This window comes from Ixodes scapularis, unplaced genomic scaffold (genome assembly GCF_016920785.2).
Source record: "Ixodes scapularis isolate PalLabHiFi unplaced genomic scaffold, ASM1692078v2 ptg000597l_1___fragment_3__unscaffolded, whole genome shotgun sequence".
In the NCBI taxonomy this organism is placed as follows: Eukaryota; Metazoa; Arthropoda; class Arachnida; order Ixodida; family Ixodidae; genus Ixodes; species Ixodes scapularis.
Window position 1 is genome coordinate 355288 of NW_024610008.1, and position 20485 is coordinate 375772.

General features: G+C 44.7%; 1 protein-coding gene across 1 annotated transcript in view; it reads left to right on the forward strand.

Annotated features, from left to right (window-relative positions):
• Positions 1 to 579: 579 nt before the first annotated feature.
• The window catches only part of LOC115316882, a 31615-nt gene continuing 11709 nt past the window's right edge, over positions 580 to 20485 (forward strand). The window contains exon 1 of the mRNA XM_040217467.1: positions 580 to 643. Coding sequence (XP_040073401.1) covers positions 580 to 643 — 64 coding nt within the window. The remainder of the gene's footprint in view (positions 644 to 20485) is intronic.

Below are 20485 nucleotides of genomic sequence, written 5' to 3' on the forward strand. Positions count from 1 at the left end.
CAAATAACGCTGTAATATTCAAAGGTTTGCCCTATTTGGTTAGTCAGTTAAGGAACGACTGGCTACAATGTATAATGAATTCTACCTAAATTTTCACCTGGGCGCTTTCTTTTTCTATTTTTTCTGCCCTACCGTTACCACCAGTGCGAGAAGGACGTAGAAAGGTGAGGAGGAAGCGTTAGAGGACAAATAAATGGCAGAGATGCTGTCGCGGGTTGGTGTAAAAGAAAAAAAGCTAAAATCTATCAGAGGGTACGGGGACAAATTCCACATAGAACTGTGCCCTCCACTGGTTGCTATTTATATCACTATTTGTATGGGAAAACAAAATATTTTTAATTCCAATTAAAGTTTGTCCCTATACAGTGGTTTAAAATATTTAATTAATCTTAATTCGTCGTTCAATTGAATACTAAATTTTATTTTAATAAGAATGATTGAAACATCACAGTTATTTGGCAATCTATTTGAATCTGTCAAAGAGACATTGCAAGTATACGTATAGCACTCCCTTAGGTTGAAACTGCCATGTTTTGTTTTCTTGTTTTTTTATTGTTTTAGGTGGAAGACCTGGAAAGTATGATAAAACTAATGTTTTTAGCAATTTTCGCTGCGGTTCTCACACTGCACGTTTTCGTCGAAGGTAAATATAATATCACGTATTAAACGCTGTCTGCTATATGTGTGTCTATAAGCATTCATAGGAAGTGTACAGGTAAGTACGATCTATATTTGATTTTAAAAAAAAATATAACGTCAACATATGATCAACAAATCCGGTCACAATACATACTCTACAGATTTGCGCGCGAGCTATCTGCTCGCTCTCTAAGTGCCTGTATCTTTATGTAGAGTGAGTATAAAATGGTTTCCCTATTGGAAAAACCAGCATGAAAATCAAACTGGCCAAGCTGGTAACTAAGCTAGTCAATCTGGTCAATCTGGTAGTCAAACTGGTTTAACTTGCAATCAAGCTGGTTTAAGCTGGGCAAGCTAGAATTTAAGCTGGTCAGTCTGGTTTAAGTAAAAACCAGCATGGTTTCCCCAGAATCTGGTTTTAGATTCAATCTGGTGTAGCTGGGAGCCAGTCTGGTCTTAACTGGTCAAACTGGTTTTCCATGGAGCCAATGTGGTCAAGCTGGGAGACAAGCTGGTCATGCGGGGAGACAAGCTGGTGAATCTGGTCGAACTAAAAATCGAGGTGGTCAAGCTGGTCATGCTGGGAGCGCGCACGCCAAGATCGGCTAGAGATAGACGAAGTGGCGTAGCTGGGAGTGCGCGCGTCAAAGAGGCCACGTCCTGTTCTTTGTCCTCTCGTTTTTGGTAGACGACTGGGCGCGTCAGGCGCGCTGCAAGCTACCTTTGTGTGTGAGAAAAGAGAGAGAGAGAGAGAGCGGCAGGAATGGAGAATTTGCGACCCGTTTGGCTATCTTGGACAAATTTTCGAATCGGCGGCTGTGTGCGCGTTGTGTGAAGACTACTTGAACGACGGTGCAAGCGAGGCGGGTTTCGAGGAGACAGCGAGCGGCAGTCCGTTCAGTGCGGGAAGATGTCGGACGTCCCGACTAAGGCGTCGCTTCGTGTCTTCGAACGTGTGTGTGCTCAAGAATTACGGTGGTGCCGAGGAGTATCGCCAATGCCATCGAAGCCGCACGAATTTCCTTGCCTCTGCCGACCAGGCAAGTTGCCGCTTCGCCCCCATCACTGGCGGGACCCAGGTTCGCTTCTCTCATCCGTGTAGCATTTTCGTTTGCTATTGCCTGTTTTGTGTGTGTCTAGTATTTTTCGTGTTGAAAGGTAGTTGCGTCGGTTAGTACTCTGTCAGCGCCAAGGATGTGTGGCATCTGAGTTTTTGTGAGGGGGCCGCAAGTTCGAAACTAATAAATTGGATGCCGAGTTGGCTTTTCTGCAGAGCTTGGCTTGTTTATCCTGTGTATTAATTTAAACAGGTTAAACTGGTTGGTAAGTAAGTTCACCAGCATGACCAGTTTAACCAGCATGACCAGCATGCCAAACTTGGCATGCTGGGGCAATAACGCAGCTTGAAGCTGGGACCAGATCAACCAGCATGACCAGCATGCCAAACTGGGCATGCTGGGCAATAACCCAGCTTGAAGCTGGGACCATATAACCAGCATGACCAGTATAACCAGATCAACCATCATGACCAGTATGACCAGATCAACCATCATGACCAGCATACCAAGCTGGGCATGCTGGGGCAATAACCCAGCTTGAAGCTGGGACCAGCTTAAGCTGGTTTTTTGAATACGGTTGGCTCTGAACAACTGTTTGTGTGCAGTGTTTCGGTCATGTTGCCATAGTAACCGTGCTAAAGAAAAGTTTGGAATTCCAACAAGTGGCAAACTGGTCGACTCATTCAAACCATATGGTATTATGAAATTGTGCTACCGGTTTAATGCTGGTGCCGCAGGTAGACGTTTGATATGGGTGCTCGTTCGACACGGCACCCTTTTGAAAAGGGCGTCTGGCTACCGAGGAAACTTCTTTCTTGGTCCAATATATATGCCATCTAAAATAGCTTGACCCCTTCTCAAGAAAACCGTTTGAAATTTCAACTGGTTCATACCGGTACCCGTTCAACCATAACGGTATCCAGTTCAAACCTACGCTTAGGAGCATATCCGAGCTCCTCGTCGGTGTAATCCAGATACTCAGAGGGTTAGTCAAACTGTTGTCCGCTTCAGGCAAACTGGTCATTGGTTTGGTCAAATGGCTCACGGGTTTCATAAAACTACTTTTTTGTTCGAGCGTAGCGGTAGGCGAAAATGTTGGCCAGCACAGCGAGGCCGGAACCGGTTTGAAACTGCTCGCCAGTTTGTTCAAGCCGGTGAGCAGTTTAACCAAATGGGTGAGAAGTTTGAACAAACCAGCTATTAGTTTGGTTATAACGCTCGGGGACTTAAAGTTGGGACTTGAACCCGCTCAAACGTGCAACCGATGCGCTCTGCCGACCACCCACGACGAGGTTCTCGCGAAAGTTGTACACGGTAAGCTCTGTTTACGCTTGTAGCGACTATACTCCGTTTCCCCTTCCGATACACCGCAGCGGAGGCTACAACATCATTTAGTCCAGCTGTCCAATCGTATCACGAGGTTAAGAGGGCGCGGTACCTCTATTTATTCGTCCGTTTCAGCCACCAGATGGCGCGCGGATCGTAACGTGGTTGAACGAGCAACTTCTAGGTGGCGCCAGTATCGAAGTGTGAAAAGGCCCGCGTTATCTGCTACGTGAAATAGATCCCCAAAATGTGCCGTGTTCTCTTGACGGAGGAAGTTTCTCCCTCCCTCGCGCGCGCTTGGTATGTCTGCGGTCAGTCAGCTCAGAGTGCATAGCATCGGACGTCAGTCATAATACGCGCGGTGGCCGAGTCCGGCCTCTACTCTGTGTGATGCAGTGGATGGCGCTCGTTTCTGTTCGGAGGTAGGAATAAAAATGTCGGTCTCCTTTTTTACGACGCTCGTCTCTATTCCTTGTTTTTTTTTTTTTTTTTATCTCAAGTGATTTAGAGTACCGCCTCTTCGAAATCGTCCTTTGCGGCGAGCGATTTAGAGTCAGGTTAGCATTGTATTTTGGTCAGCACTACACGTTCAATGAAGACCTCGGGCGGCGATGTAATTATGTATTGCTTCCCAAAATGTGTCCAAGGTGCGCAGTGACAATTGGAAATGGTATTGAAGGCGGGCGACCGTCGGTTGGAAAAATACGTGCGTTAGATTCACTTATTCAGTATAATCATTTTTGCCAACGTCTTTTATCTGTTTCGACAAATGACATGGTCGAGTCTATTGATAACCTTAGCTAGGTTGGACGTACGGAGTGTCCGGGCTTTAAAAAAATTTGCTTCGTTTATGTGAATGAATATCTGTTTTCTCTTTTCCGTGCTCGGTGCTATGCAAAAATCGCTTAGATGTTATGGTAGCCTAGTGTGGCGGCGTTTTGCACGCTGACTCTCTACTGCATTCGCTGTGCACAGTATGTGTTCAGATGAATGTGTCAAATCGTATTTCCGATCGATATGATGGATTTACTTTGCTACAGTGTTAATTATATTTTCCTGATTTACACTGGTCTGTCCCTGATCTAAGCTAAGTTCAAATTCGAGGGTGCAGCCCGACTTAGCGTCGTAACAGCCGTAATGCGCAGAAATAAATTAGTACCATGAAAGAAAAACAGAAGGATACGAGACGGCTCGGTATTATAGAAGTAATGAGTGTACGATCGAATGATGCCATCGTACGCTTTTTTCTTGTTGAACGGTCTGCATCGCTGGGAAACGCTCAAGGTACCAGCGAAGACAACGAGCTGGCGTGAAATTTCGGAAAACAAGCGCCACTTTCATCATGCGCTTTCATTTCGATATGGCGCAAATTTCGCGCGAAATAGTAACAGGTAAGGCAACAAAATGTAGATGTTAGGTCTGGAACACCACCAGACTCAGCCGTGTTGGGAGCATCTCTCGCGAGTCAATACCTGAAAGGTATTGCGTGTCGAACTGTACGAGCGAGTTATCCATTTCAGCGAAACCTTGATTTTGCAAAACTATTGTGTGTTAGAATATGCACCGTGTTAATCAGCTATAACTATGCCCAATCTCAAAAGTTGCGCGCAGTACTTGGAAGCCACGAGCGAGAAATAAATGAAAGTTGATATTGTAGGACAATCGCGACGTGGAGACCCATAAAAGAGAGTCCCGATAAAAAGAGAGCTCCGTCTTCCCCTTCTCTTCAAGTGCTTGGGTTACGCTTTCATTCCTGCACCTTTGGTAACACTGCACGCACCTAAAATCGCCTCCTTCCTTGAAAAACACCGTGGCCTTCAGAATTGAGATGTGCTACGCGAAAGCGAGCGACATGTCACGCGAACGAAGGCGAGGGGCTCCAAGCTTTGAAAACGCTCCTGATCGCAACAACTTTTTTTGTTTCTTTTCTTTTTTTTTTTTTTTGTCGAGGCACAATTTCTTTTTTTTTTCGTCTACCTTGATACCCCCCATCAGCGCAAAAACTACCATAAACTAAAAAAATAAATAAATAATGGGCATACAACGACCACTCACCCACTGGGACCCGAGTCAAGGCAAGAAACACTAACTACTAAAAGGGAAAAAAAATCATGTTCACATACACAGACAGAACGCCTCCATCGAAAGAAATGAATCATGCGCTTGTTCTGCCAGTCTCGTTGTGCGTCTGTCAAAAGCCACAAAGGAGGAAGATTATCAGCGCTTCACCACTCCCCCCCCCCCCCCCCTCCCCTAAAGAGAAGAAAAGAAAGGTTTCTTGGGCGCACGCGGTCGCCCCAGCGACGACCTTGGAAGGGTATGCGTTTGTAGCACGTTTGTCCCGCGGCAGTTCCCCTGTCTCAAATGCCCACGGTCCGTTTCTCCCAAATACCAGTCTTAACTTCCCGAGTAGCAACTCCGCAGTGATTGTGAATCATTCTGATGCTTTCCAACGTTGCAAAACTGTCAGACGAATATTTGCACATAAGTATACACTGTTTGCAGAGCTATCTACAGCTCTAAACTTCACACATGCTTTGTTGGATTCGGGAACTGGTGTAGGTTTAGCTAATTAACTTTCCAGAGAACGATAGTAGTTTTCGGGGTTCCAGGCGACTGGACAGGTCGGCAATTATTGGTTCATTAAAAATTGTATTTTATAATCACAATCGTATCATCAAGGGCACGCTATTTCCTCATCACTTCTTCTACGAACAGAGTTGCTGTATTCGTAGCACACCTAGACGGAAACGGAGACTGTGCCCAAATAATATCTTTTGGCAGGTACTGCGCAGCGATTACACACAATGCCTCTAACATAAACATGCTGCTCCACATGTGTATTCACAAGACGCGATACATCGTTCTCCCAACTTCGTTGAAATGGACATGAAAGCGCGTAACCGCCACTTGGTTGAAGTTCTACTTAGAGGTGAAACATTTACCATAAAAAATCGTTAAATATTTGTCTTTTTTATTCGTTTCACTACAAGACTGGGTTCACTTCAAAAATTTTTTTTAATGTCGTCTCCACAGCATTTCTACGTCGGTACTTTCGCGTTAGAAAACATCACATAATGTGCCAGAAAAAAAACTGTACGAACGATCCTGCATAGCCTCTTTTTTTTTTGGACATTAAAAAATGTAGTTGGCTTCCCTTCTCACTGCATGTTTTAGCATGGAAGTTCCTCTTTAATTATGATGTCTTCACTTCCTTAAAAAAATATACGGTTATTTAAATTACCGAATTACAAAAACGTCAAAATTGCATAATTGTTTTTCGTTGGGACGCCATCGCGACAGGGACACTTCCGTTCGCTTGTGCTTTTCGCCAGCATTTCTACGATGAATCGCCAGGACCGCGACAGACAACAGCATGACACTCCGGCTTCTGTGACGTCATTTTTTACCACTGCGGGACCACTTTTAATATGTGGGCGGGATAGGACGCTAAACACACCAGTCGGAAACGCGCTCCAGGTGCCATAGAACTGCTTCTAAAAGTAGCTGTCACGTGCTTTGCTCCGCGACTGTGATTCCCTCACAGCAGCTCTAACTGAGGTTTGCCAAATTACGGTGAAACGGAGTATAGACAAAAACAGACAGGAAACGGGCTGCGAGCATACGCTAGTCAAACGTACAACAAAAAGGATTGTTTTTTCCCCAAGCTAGACGACATTTATCAGGCATCTTTAGAGCTGCGGCGCCCAAAATCACGCGTACTCAATAAGATTTTTTTTTCTCGAATGCTTGTGATTGTTACAACGCCCTGGAAGCAATATATATAGATATATATATATATATACTTTATATATATATAGATAGATAGATAGATATAGATATAGATATATGATGAAGTCCATCTGAAGGGGTACCGATAACTGTGAGCCACGAACATGAAGGATTCGCTAACATCTGTCAGTGGTGCGAACGGTAAATCGTCACGCAAACATATTCTCACAAGCTGCAAATATTTATTTGACTTAGCAACTAGAGTAGGAATACGGTACATTCGTCACATGCGCACTCGTCACAGGACGATTGGTCACAGGATGATTCGTCGCACAGGAACATTCGTCACAGGATGACTCGTCACGCGGGCAACCGGTCTCACAAGAGTTTTTTCGTCCACAAAGAATGTAATGTTCTATTTGTTTTGGGTGGATAGAGTGGGTCACTTCTTATCTTAGCATGACTTTCGCTTTTCATTCAAAAAGTGAGAGGTGATCGCTGTAGAGCCCTATTGAAAAAACCAGCTTAAGCTGGTCCCAGCTTCAAGCTGGGTTATTGCCCCAACATGCCCAGCTTGGCAAGCTGGTCATGCTGGTTGATCTGGTCCCAGCTTCAAGCTGGGTTATTGCCCCAGTATGCCCAGTTTGGCATGCTGGTCATGCTGGTTATACTGGTCATGCTGGTGGACTTCCCAACCAGTTTAACCTGTTTAAATTAATACACAGGATAAACAAGCCAAGCTCTTCAGAAAAGCCACTCGGCATCCAATTTATTAGTTTCGTACTTGCTCACATGAACTCAGATGCTGCATATCCTCGACGCTGACACAGTACTAACCGACGCACAGACAGTGGTTCTCAGTGCAAAGCCAACAATGTTAATAAAACCAGATTGCTTATCTTTCAACACGAAAAATACTAGACTCACGCCAAAAACAGGCAATAGCTAAAGAAAAAACTACACGAATGAGAGAAGCGAACCTGGGTCCCGCCAGTGATGGGGGCGAAGCGGCAACTTGCGTGGTCGGCAGAGGTGAGGAAATCCGTGTGGCTTAAATGGCATGGGCGATACTCCTCGGCACCACCGTCATTCACGAGCACACACACGTTCGAAGACACGAAGCGACGCTTCAGTCGGGACGTCCGACATCTTCCCGCACTGAACGGACTACCGCTCGCTGTCTCCTCGAAACCCGCTTCGCTTGCATCGTCGTTCAACTAGTCTCCAAACAACGCGCACACAGCCGTCCCTTCGAAAATCTGCCCAAGATAGCCAAACGCGTCTAAAACTCTCCGTTCCTACCACTCTCGCTCTCTCTCTCTCTCTTTTGTCACACACAAAGGTAGCTTTCAGCGTGCCTGACGCGCCCTGTCTTCTACCAAAAACGAGAGGACAAAGGACAGGACGTGACCTCGTTTCAGCCTAAGCCGCCCTTGGCGCGCGCGCTCCCAGCAATGCCAGTTCGGCTGTCTCTAGCCGACCTTGGCGTGCGCTCTCAGCATGACCAGCTTGACCACCACGATTATTAGTTCGACCAGATTCGCCAGCTTGTCTCCCAGCATGACCAGCTTGTCTCCCAGCTTGACCACATTGGCTCCATGGAAAACCAGTTTGACCAGTTAGGACCAGACTGGCTCCCAGCTACACCAGATTGAATCTAAAACCAGATTCTAGTAAGACCATGCTGGTTTTTACTTAAACCCGACTGACCACCTTAAATTCTACCTTGCCCAGCTTAAACCAGCTTGATTGCCAGTTAAACCAGTTCAACTACCACATTGACCAGATTGACCAGCTTAGTTTCCAGCTTGGCCAGTTTGATTTTCATGCTGGTTTTTCCAATAGGGAGAGGTGGAGCTCTGCTGCTTCACGAGGGGTTCTCGTACACATGCAGCAGAAAGAATGATGATACTTCTTATTGGATTTGTCGCAAAAGAGGAGAATGCAAGGCAAAATAACAACTGATTTGGCTGCCTGTCGTATTATCTCCCGTTCAAGCGAGCATACGCACGCGGGGGACCCAACTGAGATAAACCTGCTGAAGACTCGTGATATGATGAAAGGAAAAGCGGGTGAGTGCCTGAAACTTTTCTGCGTTGAATAATGTAAGATTTGTTTTTCTAACCATTGGTTTATTTCACAGCGGGAAGTCGTGAAACTCCTCATCAGATTCTTTTGCACGCTGCTTCCACCGTGAGCGAGGACACCGGTCTGCAAAGTAGATACAACATGGAGGAGGACTTCGCGGTGCAGGTCAGTATTCTATGTATTTATAGGGGAATAATCAATCATTCACTGTTGTCTAATTCATACCGCATTGCACTTCCACCACTTCAATGTTTTACAGATGAGAATGTTCCCAGCACTTGCCTTTTTTCTGGTTGGCGAGATACCTGAAGCCTTCCAGGATCCGCTGGAGGTCATCCCCGCTTAGGCTATCCGTGCGGCTAACTATTCCGAGGACGTCTATGTAGGCAGGCCCCGTCAAAATGGCCTGTGTTCCTCGCTCTTTTCACCGGAAGTGTGGTCTGTGAGGGCGTCTACAATGGCCGACAAGTCTCGAACCAACAACAGCGTCGAGGCGTGGCACAGGGGTCTGCTGGTAAGCTTTTCTTTTTAAATCTCGAGCGAGGCTGTGTTTAGAAGGTTATTGAGTTATAACGCATTTTACATATCACGTTCGACTGGGCTTTCTTTTTCAGAGGAACGTGGGGTGCACAACATCAAACTTGTGGTTTTTTTTCTGGACTGCATCAAGAAAGAGCAGTCTTTCAGTGAGATGAAGATCGCACAGTCTGAAGGCGGCACGACGTTAACAAGGACGCCCAAAAAGCACGCCGATTACAACAGGCGGATCCAGTTCATCGTTGGACAGTAGGACAGCACCCGACGCCTCAACACTCTCAGGGCATTGGCCAGGAGCATTACTTTCTAAAATCTTGTAATGATCCCAGAAATAAATTAGCAATTTCAAGTTTAACTTCTTTTTCACGTTCTCTTATATTTTAGCAAAGTGGTGCGAATATTTCATGGTATTTATGAGTATACCGTATCCTGATTGAGCTATGCAAATTGGCCCAATCTTATGCATAACGTACATTTACACACAAATTCATTTTCATAAAGGACCCCGCTTATTGTTTTAGCTGCACGGTCAACAGGAAATTCGGGCAGTTCCTGAAATTTATATTTTACTATCGTCCCCTGCCCTCTCGATGTGACCAGTGGCCCGCGTGACAAGTCATCCTGTGACGAATGTTCCCATGTGACGAATCGTCCTGTGACCAATCTTCCTGTGACGAGTGTGCATGTGACGAATCGTCCTCATCCCGCGCTCGTCACGGGACGATTGGTCACAGGACGATTCGTCACATAGGAACATTCTTCACAGGATGACTCGTCATACGGGCAACTGGTCACATCGATCGGGCAGGGGACGATAGTAAATTGTAAATTTCAACAACTGCCCACATTCCCCGATGAGGAGTTTCACGACTTCCCACTGTGACATAAACCAGTGGTTAGAAAAAACAAATCTTACAATACTCATCCGCTTTTCCTTTCATCATATTACGACTTTTCAGCAGGTTGATCTCAGTTGCTGGCTTGAACGAGCAATAATCAGACTGGCAGCCAAATACGTTTTTACTTTGCCTTGCATACACCTCTTCGAGAAAACCAATAAGTATCGGAATTCTTTCTGCTGCATGTGTACGAGTACCCCTCGTGCAGCTGCAAGGCTCCACCTCGCTCTGTTGCGATTACCTCCATCCTTTTGAATGTAATCTGAGTTCAAAAATAGTCGCTTTTATATGGCCTCCACATTCACCGTTCGAAACGGACCCAGAAACTAAAACGTCTGTTACAAATTTTTCAACCTTGAGAAGCGAAAGACATGCTAAGATAAGAGGTGACCCACTTTGTCAGGCCGAACCAACATTCAATGTTCGGGACCGAACCAGAAGCTAAAACGTTTATAACAAATTCTTCCTTCGCCTTTCAGAAGCCAAAGACATACTAAGATATGAGGTGACCAACTTTGTCAGCCCGAACCCAAATTGAACAATACATTTTTGGGGGGACGAACTATTGTAGGACCGGTTGGCCGCGTGACGAGTCATCCTATGACGAATGTTCCTGCGTGACGAATCGTCCTGTGACCAATCGTCCTGGGACGAGTGCGCATGTGACGAATGGACCGTATCCCTTATGGAAGTAATGAATATACGACGGATGCTATCGTACACTTTCCCTTATTGGAGGTTTTGCAAGTTGAACGTCACGTTTATATTCGGTTGAAAATAGTATAACATAGACAAGGCTTCTACGTCTATTGAAGGAGCTTTTTCAGAAGAACTGGTGCTCCTACTCTGTTTGTGGTAATTGACGAGCTCGGTGGTTTTACAGAGCCGGGCGGGAGAGAAAAGTAGGACTTTGCATTGATGGCTCTTACGAGCATTGCGATGGTCTACATCGAACACAGAGATCATATAATAATACCGAGGAAAAGGCCCAGCATCTTTTTTATGCTTTGCTGTCATAAACGCAAAAGCTGGTAAAACATCATTTTCAATGACAATATTTAGTGTCCTTTTGCTCTATTTCCGCAGAAACAACCGGCGAAAGTCATTGTATCAGAAACAAATCACGCTGACGAACAGTTGAACAAAGGCAAAGCGTAGATGCAAAGCGAGCGCGCTTCGCCTCGTTCTGTATCTCGGGACCGACGATGTCAGCGTCCGCATTGAATCCCCCCTCTCTCCGCTGCTGTCTGCCCCGCTGACCTCGAACTAGACGTGGTAACCGAAGTCACATTTTTCCCTCACTACATGGCAGCCTTCCAAATACATCACGGCTGGAGAACTACGGCGGGTTGCTAACTCCACAGAACAAATCTATTTACTATATAAATACATAAATCTCGGGACACACTGCAATATCCTGAATCATTACCCACCCCAATTTTTGCGTCTCTTCTTTCAGCTAACGTTCAAAATCGAGAGTGAAGTCGCACCTGTCGCCATAACAACCATAACGCGCAGAAAGAAATATGAACGAGGAATGGATAAAATACGAGGTCCCATGGTGTTGTGAAAGTAACGGGTGTACAAATTATATTAGAGAATATTTTTGTGTTGCCGCAAGGGAGCGGTTCCTTGTGCTTCGCTGGGGCTATTTGACGAGCTCGGCGGTCCTACGAGGCCACATATATTGGAGAGAGGTAGAAAGTTTCTTACGACTCTTGTTACGAAAGAGGTTGGGTGTGTCACTCAAGTCTAAACAAAAACGTTCAAGGGTTCCTTCTTTCTTTTTTTTTTTCTCTCTGTTTTCAGAACAATTAGGCACGAGACCCCTAGGATTAGTAGGCCACATCCCTAAGCGAAGCTATGGAATGTTGACGGTGCTTAATTTTCTGTTAGGCACACAGAAACTCCCCACTTTGAACTTCTTTGTGCTAACTTCGGGAAACCGATAATCCGCAGTGCAAACAAAGACGACTTATCGGGGTGCCCTAGACATCGGTTTTGACCCCGCTGTAGATTATCATTTCCGTGGGCCACAGTTTGAAAGGAATCGCGATCGTTGAGGCGTTTGCTATGCGTCGCTGCAAACATAACATATGCACCACCATCATGAGCATATCTCGAAAGGAGGTTGATTTTCAACGCCCGGAACGTTTGGCCGCCGTTTCCTCTGCGTGGCGTTACCAGTCAGCTTTGGAGATAGCGAGATTCAGCAGGCCGTTTTTCTCCTCCGTATCGGTATCCTCAAAGAACGCGTCGCAACTGAGCATGCACGCCTCCAGTCTTTTCTGCATAGTTCAAGGTCTCGTGGCGGATGACGCAGAGCTAAACTGGCGCTTAGCGGGTTGCGGAAACGATCTGCTGAAACTCCTTATTCTCCTCACTCTATTCTTCCGAACTACCTTTCCCTTCCCGGCCCTTTCATTCTCCCTTCTTTCTTGCCCTCGTCCAGTTTGCCTTGCAAAAATACGTTTCGAAGTCGAAGTAAATAAATATTGTTGCAGTTCAGGGTTGCCTTCCGGCGCTTTGGCCTTTAAGCAACTTCATTATCCGGTGTTCAGCGTTTCGATGTTTGTTATTTTGATAATGCGAAGTTTTGAACTCAACAAATCACCTCTATTCACCAAGAAAAAAAACCCATAATTTTAGGACAAAATTATTATTCTGAGTTGATAAACATCCGCCGGTGACAAAAATACTAAATTGGTTACAACCAAAAAACTCAAGTGATTCGAAATATTCTATTCGGCCTGGGTAAAACCAAAACACTCCAGTCGGTGACTGTTCCCGCCCTAGCGACGGCTAGTTTCTTCGAAACGCCTCCTCTGTAGAAGTTTGTGAAACATTTTATCTCGTCAATCCTCCATCCTTCCAGTGCCTATTCAGTGGTCGGTGTGGTTCTTGGAAGACAGGGTCAACAATATTAGTGTCGTCCGGAACCATTGACCTTAGAAACGCGCCTCTTCGCTTGGGGAACTGAGATGCGTTGATTGTTATTTGTTCCTTTTGCCTACTACAGACCATTCAAAAACTCGCCTTCTGGGTGCCACCAACTTCGTCTACTGGGGTGTGAAGCGCGTTCGAGCGTGTGCAATAGCTCTCTAGGCCAAAAGATTGTACACTGATTATGCGTTCACAGGCATTTTTGGTCGGGATAGATGCTCCCACGAGAAGAGCGTATGAGATATGTGAATAGAATTGGAAATATTCTTGTCCAATCGCATTTTTCTTCCTCTGTTATCAACGCTTTTTAGCATCATCACGAGACGTTCAATCATAATAAACTGGTGTTTAAAAGAATAAGCACCGAAAAACATGCACCGACTTTTTGCTCAAAAATGAACACCGGAAAAAAACATACTTTAATTATTACCCATGTCACCATTTTGGGATATTTGTGAATTTCCAGAAGAACAGCAAGTTATCACCCTCCCCTAAGAATACCCTGACTACAGAGCAGGCGACCCGGTTTTTCCCGCGTCAGATTGCGGTGACCACGAACCGTACGGAGCTCAAAGAACGTCCGTGAAAAATATAAAGGAGGAAAAGAACGATCTACTCTGTGCGCGTCTCATCCCCGACTTCCACGACCCCAAGGCGGAAGGACGTTTGTGTGAAAGATAACAATAAAATAAAACTTTGCGTCAGAAAAAAAAAAGTACAAACAAGCACAACGCATTGACGGATCACGGGGTTGTGGAACACCTCGCGGTCCGCTTGCCATAGGACGGTTGTCTTCGACCCATAGCTCCAAGGTGAATTTGCCACGTGCGAAAACACGGAGACCTATCCACCGAGAACCAGGAAAGCGAGACACGCAGGCTGACGCCTTCGGCGTGCACAATGAAACAGGATAAGGGCGCGGAATACGGCCGCAGAAGAACACCTTACGGCGAGCCTCGCACGGTCGCGGCTTGAGGACCACCTTCGCTCCTCTCGCTAACAAAACCATCCGGGCTGGAACACGATGGCTCGATCTCACCAGGAACCTCAACGTGCGAAGCTTCCACACACTGTCGCTTACGAGTATTCTCAATCAGGCACTTCTTTAGCTTTCGCTTGCCGTAGGAAGCCTGCTTTCGACCCATGACGCCAGAGGCGAACGCAACACTTCCGAACGGCAAATATTCGAACGCACCAAACGCCAAGCGCCGCAGCGTTGAACTGAACCGCGTTCGCTGTCGCTCGAACGAAAGAAAATCGCGTATGAATACAAAAAAAAATGTGTGCACCGAACTCAAACTACGGACAGAGACCGCTATCTAGCGGGAGAAGAACAAAATGCAAAACACACGAAAATATTTTTTTGTTTTCTTTTCCGAAAGAAAAAGCTCGTTTTCGGAAATATCGCTGTAGTTCTAAAACGGATTAACCTACAATAATTATTTTGATACCAATCGATTCCGTATTAAATTTTAGAGGCACTTGCGCGAACACAACTGTTTTCTAAAAATTGGTAGATTATGTAAAACGTCATTAAACCCAAAAGTGTCAAAACTGCAGTTTTGAGTCGAATTCACGATTTAAAAATATATATTTGTTCTAAATACTGAGAAATATGATCTGCGCCAATGCAACAATTAAGTATTAATCTCTTTATCGTAAAAGTTTCAAGCAAATGCAAAGAGCGGTTCTGATGTAGGAATTATTTGAAAACGTCAAAAATCTACATGTATTCTCTATGGCGCTTGGAGGTACTATGCCCTCTTAAGCGTCGCTTTGACCTTCCCGAGCGTTGTGCGCGACACTTCCGCTGCCTTGGGTTGGCTCCGATTGTTTGTAGCGTCCCATGCGGTCATTTTTTAGGATGAAGCGAAGTATATTGCGTCAGTTATTTTGTTATGAGCACAATAGGCACCTCTGGTGTCTCTCCATCTGTTTTCGACCGTCTGCTTACTTCTGAGAATTTCACACAGCGCGTGCAGCAAACATTCGAATCCTCCGTAGAGTCAAGGGTGTGCTTTAGCGATTTTTTCATGGAATCTGATTTGTTTCGAAATTCAACACACCAACAGACACGACTGTACCAGGCGCCAAGATATTGTATGAAACGAAACAAATTTCCTGAAGGTTTTAAATTTTCGAATTTCGATCACCTCGTACTTCACAAACCGAGAGCCCCTACTGGCAAATTTGAAGTGTGACGTCAGAAATGGTACCATGTGCGCAGTAAACCATGTTCCCAACTGACTACAAGACGTTTACATGTGGGAAAAGAATGCTAGGAAGCTCATTTATTGAGAAGCAAGAACCAACGTTCGACATACCCTGTTTAAGACTACCTGCGCAACCTGAAAATTTGTACCAAATTTGTGACGTCAGAGCACTGGAGAACACGCGGAAATTTGAATGTTGGTTTCGGCGTGATCTTCATTTACGCGTTTTTTAATAGCTTTTTTTGAGTATCAATACAATATATTGCATACCTTGAGGACTAAAGTTCACAAACTGCAACTCGTTTGGGTAGCTGAAAAAACAACTGGAGAACCGGTTTAAGATTATTTTCTCCAGGATGAATGTTCCCCAGTCGGCCTTCCCTTTATATTATTGAGAACTCCACAAATATCGCTGTAACAATGCCACTACTCGCCATGGCAAAGTGGTTCCTATAACAAAAGTTTAGCAATGTAGCGCATATCTAGATTTATGGCTTATTTATGACAACTTTCTGTTCATTCCTGCTTATCCAGGGTTGTCAAGGTCAAAATAATGAACCGATGCACTATATTCCCCTCAGTGAGCTACTCTAATAAATTTGTATCGAAGAAAGCGACTCAGGCTCGTTGTTTGGGTGTGCGTGACCGACCAATTGTAAATGGCACTCATTTAGGACTAATGAAAGATTTGCCTCAGTATCCGGATGGCACGTTGAAAAGGGTGCCGTATCAAACGGGTGCCCGTATTGATCTGGCGCCCGTATCGAACGGGTGCCCGTATTAAACAATTGCCGCTATCAAACGGGCACGCGTCTCTAACGAATGCCCATATCCCATAATACCATATGGCCCAAACGGGTCGACGAGTTATCAACCTGTTCATACTCAAACTTTTTTTTCAGTAGCCAAATGACAAGCCTATGACGCTTTCTTGTGCAGAGTAGCTCGCTAAACTAGCATGCACTGCAGGTGTTCATTATTTTGAACTTGCTAATCCAGCATAAGCGAAAATGAACAGCAAGTTTAAATTAACCTATTTAAACCATATATGCGCTACATTGCACAACCTTAATTCGAGGAACCCGTTTGGCAGGGAGAGGAGTGGCGTTGCTTCGGCTTGAATTGTGAAGATCTAACGAGGGTAGAGGAAAACCAGGCCGGGAAAGAGGGGGGGGGGGGACCGCAATTTCAAGGCAGATCACGTCAACCACTATGTCGGGGTTGATGCTTATTGCACGCGCTATACGCAACTCTCGGAAGTACGCCCATGGAAACAAAGAAGTGCAGAGATACCGAAGGCGTTTATTACCCCGATAACATGCTATGAATGAAACACTGTACTCCGTTTCATTCCACGAAGGTCCACATCGGACGATCCAAGCCATCAAAGTCAATCCAAGTCGTGCGAGTTTCACGCGTGAACCTCAAGAAGGGCACCGCGACGCTCAGTCATGTGATACGTTAACAATGCTTGAGTAAATGAAATGTTTTTTAGCGTCGGCTGCAGTCTATCGTACGGGGAAATGGAGCATAGTGACAAGGAGAAACGCATACCTTGAAGCCTTTTCCTGAGAGCCTGGTAGGAGGTGGTCGGCAGAGCGTGTCGGTCGCACATTCAAACTGGTTCAACTCCCAACAGAGATTCCCCAACAGCGGGTCCATTAATTTGCTCCCTCTATCTGTCTCTTCTGGCTTCAAAGCACCAGTATAACCAAACTACTAACAGTTTGCATCAATCTGCTCACCGATTTGACGAAACTGGTGAGGAGTTTCAAACCGCTCCGCCAGGCCGATGTGTGATGTGAACTGGTTTCCATGCCGCTTCGATAAAACAGGAAAGTGGCTTGATTAAACCCGTGAGCAGTTTGACAAATCTAGTAAGGAGTCTGACCAAACCAGTGAGCATTTTAATAAAATCTCTAAGAAGTTTCGTTATACCGGTAAACGAAGGTTTGATCCAGTTACCGATGTGCTTGAACGGGTACCGTTTTGAACCTGTTCGAATTTCAAACCTCTTTTTTACAGTGGAGCTGTTAAGGGCTAGGCTCCCAGGATCGTGTCGTGTATGTCGACGCAAACATACCCGGACAGCTACCGCCATTATAAGTGACGGCGGCAAGCACACAACCAGTATGGTTTCCGCCGTCGCTCGTAGAAGACGGCAACCTTTCCAGCTATAATAGAAGAATGGATAGTTGGGCGCGTTGGCGGGTATTCATTGTAGGAAACAGCGCGAAAAATAGACGACGACGAAGATGCACACAGTGTAGCGAGTATAGCTCCGCTTGTCTTGCTTCTTCACAAAAGTGGAAAGGCTGCTTCAATTAGGGAACCAAACCGGTTGTGCTAACGTTTCCCGCCCCCTATGCACCCTGGGAGGTATACGTGACCGCACTGACGAATGAATGAACCGGGCGATTTCTGGTTGTAGACTGTTCTGTTATTTTGCAGTCGATATATAAATAAGACTCGAGTTGTTCAAGGAGGCACGAGCATATGCACAAAATAAGTTCTAGTGAGGGACTCAAACTGAAACTTCTAATGGTTCTACTATGTTATCTTTTCTTCTGTATAAATGCAAATACTTTGACTTAGCCGTTTTTGGGTTCCGGTTACCTAATATTGGGTCCAGGTTCAAGGTTTCGTAAAAGCCGCTTAGTTTTGCTTCAAGCAAAATGCTGAAGACAGGCCTATAAAAGGTTCGTAAAATGTTACATCTGTACTTCGTTCTTCAGTACATTCAACTGAGAAACTGGAGTTCGTAATGTGTAACGTGTGACCCCCATTATTACGAGAGAATACAAGTGAATAAAGTCGTTTTGACCGTCTACTTTAGTCTTCTATTTTACGGGACTGTAATCTGCTTTAAAGACCCACTAACCTAGCGCATCTATTTAGTAACAAAAATGTCGAAGTTTTTCTTAAATGAAAATTAAGAAAAAGAAGTCGATTGATGGGGTATTTGTTTAGCTTCAGCTGAGAAATCAATCCAAACGAATTTTTTTCAATCTTGTTTTCTTTCCGCGTTCTATCCTAAAAATTAATCCCTAGCCCTTAACAAGGGTTCTAACTTGCACACCAGATTTAAGGAACAGGTCGGGAGCTTTCCCTATTGTATGCTATAATTGATGCAGCGAAGATCTTGAGTATAGCTACATCAAAATTCTACCATCAACTTGCACCTTCTGAATGAATTACAGCCTTAGGAGACCAATGTTGCGAGATTAATTAAAGTGAGCTGCACTAATTGTAGAAATATAAAATATAGATTTTCTGTATTATACTTTATACATAAACAGAAATATAAAATTCGATAGTTGTTGGTCTCTCTTCGTCTATTTCAGGAGATATTGAGTGCAAGCTTTTTTCAGGGTGTGAAAAATGGAAACTATGACCTTCAAACTTAATTTATCAGGTTTAGGTTGCGTGAGATGTGATATTTTTCAACTCATGACGGCTGCCTTCTGCTGCTGCTTTGGAGCTTTCTTTCTCAGTCGCTTCGTTTGTATTACATTTCTGAAATATCTAAAAAAACATCACTCTTTTAAAGTTGTAAACATTAAAGATAGAATATATTTTCGCGCTATGTTTAATGCAAATGTATTATTATTTTTTAATTTTTAATAATCTTTGCACGAAGTCAGTCTTTATGTCCTAATTAATTTACTAGAATAATGACTGTTTTCAATCTTCCAGTACACCTAAATGAGATTGAACTATCTGCTTCTATATCTTACTAAACAATGTGGTTATTGTTGGTACTTGCTATGGCAGTGGCGAGCGATCACGCGTCATTATTGTAATTGTTTACGTTCATTGTATAGAAATTAGACCAGAGATGGCAGTAATGACATTACTGTAATGTAATTACAGTAATTAAATTACTTTTTGGAGTGACGAGTAATGTAATGAATTATTTATCTAGGCTAGAAATTTAGTAATGTATTGAATTACTTTCAGGCAGTAATTTCAAGAAAAGTACTCATTACTTTTGAAATTGCTTTTGTCCTAAATTAGAAAATTCATTTGCAAGCTTTAATAAAGAGTCAAATTATTTTTCATGGTGAAATGTTGTGAAAGAGCTTTATAGGAAATAATCGACGGCCACCTGAGCGCAAAGCTTCGTACAAAGAGCTGAACAGGCGCACAAAGGATTGCTGGAATGGCGAAAAAAAAAAGCTTACGTGTAGACATCACTGGAAGGCAAAGGCTTATGAACGTCAGGCACGACAGATTCATAGCGCGCGTCATCACGACGATACTATACTTCCTTCATCCATAAGCTGGCAGTACGGTGGGAGCTGCAAGCTAACCAGAACCAACCAAACACCTCCCTTTAATCACCTGTCTCGTTCCTTTTTCTGCGCGTGGGCATGAACAGGAGCGTGGTTACGTGGTAAAACATACACGTGTGAATGTTCCAACGAGCATGTAGCTTCCACCGCACTTTCAGCCTAGGTATGAACGGCTTTTTGGCGACAAGGCGAAGGTCATATCCCCAGTGAGGTCAACCCATTTTAAAACCTGAGAGGACAAGACCAACAGATCCCCAGTCTTGTACTTTCGTCAAGCAATGTCAAACAGTAAGCGTCGATCATTGTAAACTGCAAACGACCGAAATAGTTAATTCCAAATGCCTTGTCAAAGCCCCAGAGCGTTTCGTGTGTCCTCAAGGAAAGCAGGTCCCGTCCGTGCTGTGCCTCGCTGCCTTCCCTTGGGAAGTACATTCGGAAATAAGCTGCAAGGAGATATCGCCCCTCGTTTATTGGGAAAGTACAGAATTCGGGAACCTCGCGGCATTCCTCAACTGGCGACGTTTCGGATTAGAAATTATCCAGGCCCTTTGTGTGGCTATGCGCAAAAACTTGCGCTCTTCGGCTGTTTGGGAAAAATGCTCCTTCTCTTCATGGCAATGCAGTGGAGGTACAGTTACGCGTTCCCTCGCCCATTTTGAGCGCTGAATAAAGCCATGCGCGGGTTCTCCTCCTCTCCACTGCAATGCCAAGAAAAGTTGTTGCCGAGCATAGTAACTGCTTTTGGGAAAATAGAA